Source organism: Phlebotomus papatasi, chromosome 2, assembly GCF_024763615.1.
Source record: "Phlebotomus papatasi isolate M1 chromosome 2, Ppap_2.1, whole genome shotgun sequence".
Taxonomy (NCBI): domain Eukaryota; kingdom Metazoa; phylum Arthropoda; class Insecta; order Diptera; family Psychodidae; genus Phlebotomus; species Phlebotomus papatasi.
Window position 1 is genome coordinate 1,443,655 of NC_077223.1, and position 5,965 is coordinate 1,449,619.

The 5,965-nt window shown below is 30.8% G+C and overlaps 1 protein-coding gene across 1 annotated transcript; it reads right to left on the reverse strand.

Moving 5' to 3' along the window:
- Positions 1 to 931: 931 nt before the first annotated feature.
- On the reverse strand, positions 932 to 4,987 carry LOC129805007 (elongation of very long chain fatty acids protein 5-like). Its single transcript, XM_055852809.1, has 5 exons — positions 4,933 to 4,987; positions 1,694 to 1,799; positions 1,278 to 1,618; positions 1,176 to 1,202; positions 932 to 1,100 (listed from the first exon to the last, which is right to left on the reverse strand). The coding sequence occupies exons 1-5, from the start codon at positions 4,985 to 4,987 to the stop codon at positions 982 to 984; spliced, it is 648 nt and encodes a 215-aa protein (XP_055708784.1). The 3' UTR covers positions 932 to 981.
- Between the last annotated feature and the right edge of the window lie 978 nt (positions 4,988 to 5,965).

A 5,965-nucleotide genomic window follows, 5' to 3' on the forward strand; every position in this document is an offset into this window, starting at 1 on the left:
GTGAGACATCAGAAATTGCTTCGGTCTTTGTTACTTTTTTCTCCATACCTTATGTTACTTTTTACCCCATGTGGGTATTTTTAATAAAAGGATTTCTGGAGAAAAGAACTTTTGTGAAATTCTAAAATAGATAGTGGTTTCGTATTCAAAGAATCTAAATCATTTAGAAAATACCTACCAGTACATCAATTTTGGAAAATAAGTAGGTCAAAATTGATATCTGTTGTAAGGAAAACATTTCAAAAATAGGGGTAAAAATTTCAATATTTTTTTTTATTTTCTGAATTCCTTGTTCGAATTCTAAGAAACTTACGACTTTGAAGAAGGCATATGGACGGCATCTATGGAAAAAATTTTAAGCCGGTATCTCTTTTATCTTGGAAGATATTGAATTTTTAAATTTTCAATTTGTGACTTTTTACCCCAGTCTCCTCTAATCAGTCACTGTTTTTAATAGTGTAATGACAGGCGCTCTTCTGCAGCTGCCATTCGAAATTTCTTCAAAGATGAAGCCTGAGAAGCTTAGGAATTTTTCTTTATTTTTCTTTTGTTTTTCTTTGCTTAAAACTCTTGATTTTGTTAACTTCCTCTTTTTTTTAATCTTTTTCTCATTTTGTTCCTTCTTTAACTTTAATTTTTTTCTTCACAATTGTAAAAGGGATGACCCTATTTTTGTGAATAAATATATTATTATTATTATTATTATTAATATTAATATTTTCTTGACCGGAAGTTCCCTATGTTCCGAGCGAAATATCACGTATGATGCTAGCACATGTCTTCATGAAACACTGTTAGCCATATTTTTCTAGTTGATGTTACTTATGAACTTTGTCACACGAAAATCTTCTTGACTGAAGTATATTCTTAAAACAAAAACACTTAAGCATATACTTCAGTCGAGATGAACTTTTACATCGAAAAAGAGTAATAATTATATCGATATTCGTGAAGTTAATTCAACTTTTTAGGTTTTTTTTCTTAGTGTGTTGGTCCTACCATTTGAATCAACGTCAAGTACTTCTTCCACCAAAGGTACCTGGCAACACTTGGTCCAAGAGTTGATAATCCATAATAGATGTACATGATAACATGGACACCTTAAGAATAAATAATATGATTATTCATTATATTTAATTTTACTTTGTTTCGTTTTTAATTAAAATTTCGCTTACCAGAATTAATCATGCAAGGTGAATATGCTAAAAAGTAACAATAAAAACAATATTATTATTTAATTCTAGAAATAAAAGTTTGCTTTCCAAATCAATTCTTACTCATTTCAACTGGATACCATTTAACAGTCAATCCAGCATATAGAATCATCATTGAGTGATGATACAGGTGCAGACCCGACAGTTGATTATTCTTTTTACGCAAAACAAAAAAGAATGAATCCAAAGTTTCGACGTATTTTGTAAGGTAGTAGAGCCAAATTGCGGTAGCTAAACGCATTTCATTTGGATCTGAATCATCCATGGGTTTTTTGAAACTGCAGAACCATGAGAACTTAAGAAGAGTCGTACTCATGTACAACTCGTACATGATGTAGGCACTAGCAATGGCGACACAAATGTTGTAGATCAAAATGATCTTTTTCAGTTGAAAAGGTTGTCGCCTGGTAATTAACATTAAAAACCAATAAAGCATTAAAAAATATTTTTTAAATTATTCGGAAATTAGAATAGCATACTTTTTCATAATTCTCTTCCCCAGTCTAACTAGCAACAAATAAGCAACTGTTGTCAATATGATGACGTTGCTGTTGTTTACCATGAACCATCCACGTGTTCTAACATCTACACCACATAAAAACATTAATTAGGAAAAACAGGAAATCCAGCATAAATCAATTAGAATTTAACATAATAAATTTTCCTATCAATCCGATTATACTCATTCTGTTTTGGAAAGATTTTTTTCAACCCTTCATTTAATAATGTTTGTTTTTTAGATATCCTATTCTAGGATTTTTTACGCTCTTTTTAATTACTTTTTTTCAAACTCTGTAGCAAAAAATGACAAAACAGATATTTCACTTTTTCATATTATCTTAGTAGACTTGCGAGTGGTATCTAATTAGCAGAGTTTCATAAGAAATATGCTCTAAAACTTTGATTAAATCTAAAGTGATTGATTGAATGTATTTTTTTTTATAAATATTTATTTTGTGGATTTTCTCAAATATCATGGAGAAAATCGACTTGTCAGAATTTTGTGCTCTTTTGCAAAATTCGTTTTTCTCGCTTTTCGGATACTGCTTGACACTCTCTACCTTCAACGTGAATATTACACCGGAAACTTAATTATTCCCAAAGTTATAGGGGTTTAAAATCTTAAAAATCCTATAGGGGGCAGTAAGGCACCTTTGATATTGGGGCATTTCTGAAATTGGGAATTTTATATTATTTTTAAATAAAATTTGACCCTATCATGATGTAATTTAGCCCCATAGATTGAGAAGCTATTTTACATTATGATATGGCTCAAGTCTATTTAAAAATAGGAGAAAAATATCAATTTCAAAGCTACCCCAAATTCAAAGGTGCCCTACTTCCCCCTACTCAACATGTAAAATCTTAACTTAAAATCGTTACGTGGGTCACGAAGACTGAAAAACAACTTACATATTTCCTTTTCTTTTAAATATATTAAAAAAAATATATTTAATTCTAGTTTTTAAGTCTTGAGTATACAAAAGTACAACAATTAAACTATATTTCCTAAAATTTTTATTTAAAAATAAAAAAAAAATTAGCCGTAGGGGCCTAGGTTTCACAGACCGTTTTCGAAAAAACTTACTTTGTGGTAGTCACGGTTACTCAGAGATTCATTAGAAGCCAAAAAAACTAAGTATATTCTAGCCGAAGAGTTAAAATTGTATTTGAACGAGGACGAAGAATGTTTTGTTTCTTTGATCGAAAGATATTTTATAAGGCAAAACATGTAAAATGTACCTTGAAAATGAAAATTTTCATTTATTTTTTTTAATCCTTTTATTCATGTATTTAACCCATTAACTAAAAGGAAATACTTAGTTTTTTGACTTCAGATGGACCTAATCTGAGTAAAGCAAGTTTGTTCAAAAAGGTCTCCGAAATTTAGGTAAAATCACTTGAAATTTTAAAATATTAAAATGAATATTTCAGAAAATATAGTTAAATTGTTAAATAAATTTAGTATTATGTTGAGAAAAAAAAGAAGAAATATTTATGCTGAGAAATATTTATGCTGACATATTTATTTGAGTGTTGGGAAGGTTGGGGATAAGACAGCTTAGAAAAACAACGGACTTTTCTTAAAGCTTTTGGTTGAAACTTATTTTAGACATAATGGCTCCGTTCAGTAATAACCTTTCGAAGAGACAAAGACACTCCAAAGCTAAGCCAAGCCTATTCGAAAATCTACCGGAAGCCTAAAGTGTAAGTTAATATACCCGCCGCTTTAGCGCTGTTTGTTCTGCCATTTCGAATTTCGATATTCTTGACCACATCGTCAAGAATGTCAATAACTGTGTGCAAATTTTGCTGCAAAAAAGTGAACTTTTATGTAGTTGCAATTTTATTAAGATAAATGTCTGTTTCATGAACTTGCTCTCTTTTGTGTAAATCGTCAGTTCAAACGTTCGAACTTCCAACGAGTTTTTAGGTAAGTTCTCTCAGATTTACTTTCGAATCGGTAAAGGAAAAACCTCAACCGGAGAGAGCTCTAAAATCGGGAAGGTTATTACCGAAAGAGAGGATTAAGTCGAAAGTCCGAACAACCAATATCTCGAAAAGCCAAAATCCCGAATAGGTCAAAATTCCGAAAAGCCAAAATTCCAAAAGCCGAAATTCGGAATGGTCAAAATTCTGAAAAGGACGAAATTATACTGAGGATAGTGTGTAGAATAATTCTCCAAAACACAGAAAATTTCTCTTTGTCTTCAAGAAGAACTGGTGCAATCTTGGGAGTAACTTTAAGAATTCGAGATTTTGGCTTTCGGGTCTTTGATTTTTCAAGATTTCGACATATTCCGGAATTAGGTATTCGAGATTTTAGTTTTCGGGATCTTAACCGGACCACTATATCTATATCTTCTTGAGATTTCTTTATCAGAATTTTGTGGGAAAGGTTTGGTGTCCAACCCCAAAATTTTGGAAAAAAAAGAATTATTCTTGAGTGTTCTTTCTTATTATGTTCACCAGTTCATTATAATTTATGTCGCACATTACGGGTCCATATAAATAAAAAGGCAAACATTTGATACCTATATTTTATAGGAAATTTATTACCCTATTATTTTGTCTAAGACTGTTTTTCTCTTGTTTTAACGAGAAATGTGCTTTATAACTCATTTTTCAAAGACCGTTTTTTAGTAATCCGTTTCACCAGATATTGTACTCCACCAGACCGTACTTAATTGAGTTTCCTTTTGATAAAAGATATTTCTGAAGCAAAAGTCTAAGAAAAATCCTGGATCAGACAATAGATTCATGTTCAAGGCATCCAAAGTTTTCTCGAAGCACTCACTAATGCATATATTTTTATAGACAAGTTCATCAAATTTGGTATCTCTTGTAAGCAAAAAAAAATGTTAGGAAGTAAAACAGAAGTAGTAATAAATACATTTTTGTCCCTCACTAGTATATTCTTTACAAAAATCGGTCTAATTTTTGTAATTAACGTATATAAAATTTTTGCAGACTTAATAACACAAAGTCATCCAGAAATTATTTGCTAAAATCAAATTGGAATATATTAAAGTTTTTCGATGAAACTTTCTTGTCCTCTACTGCACTGTCTTAAAATTTTAAATGGTTTATATAAAGTAATTTCTTTTACTAATTAAATATCGAAGTTTTTTGTCACTTGCACTTTAATTTTAATGCAAAAAATATAATAAAACTCATCAATGAAATAATTAAAAAAAAAAGACTTGGATTATCTTACCTGTAAAGCTTTCGATGTAGTTAATAAAATCCATATATCTTCCAAAATATTCCATTTTAGCACGTTTTCTTGTACTCTAACTTCGACACACAAAACACAAATGAGACTAAAATATTTAAAAAGGGGTTTTTAATCGTTCCTCTATATTAAAATTTCATAATTATGCACAAAACCATGTGTCGTATGGCATAAGTTAGTAGGTGAAATATACCTCATTTCCGAATGTTTTTTTGATGAAATATATTTATAAAAACAATATTTAAATAAGCACAATAGTGAACTAATGCATTTAAATTTGACTTGGCAAACAGTGATTTAAATTCGCGCATGTGCAATAAAAAGTTCTAAAGAAATTTTAAAGCGGTTGAGAAAATAGGTTTCATGAAGCCCTATGCTCCCTGGTCACCAGGATATATCCCAAGGCTGTAATATTTAACTGGCATCTGTGGAGGAAAGATAGTGATATGCCTAGATCAGCTTATTGTAGGTAAGATTCTTAACGTGAGCTAACTCGGAATGCATGCAAATTCGATTCAGAGCTGAAGTTGGGGGACGCCATTCAGTTATCTTGAATCAAATTCGTAAAATTATAAAAATTTTACATTTAAACCAAAATATCAAGGATTTGGATGGACTGACAGAAAAGTGATATATTGATGAAATGTAGACCAGAGTTTTCTCTATAATTTTGCCGTAGAACTTGACCTAATCGATTAATCAGAAGCCGAGATAATCGAGGTTGTTTGTTTCTGAACTCGTTTTTTCGACCAGAGCGCCCCATGTGTTCATTTGATGAACTTCAACTATATCAAAGAATTATTGTATTTTGTGAGACTTTCCATTTCAAACCCTATTTTAAGTGTCTTTGTCGAGTAGAAGCAGTCAAATTGGCACCTGATGACCATGTTACATATAAGATCAATATTAAGATTAATACTTGGTGAACTGCGAGAATGCCAGCAAAAGATAGCAAGTGTTTTATCTTACCTCTCTCACGCGTTTCGCTCGAAAACTGACGGAATCACAGTTGGAA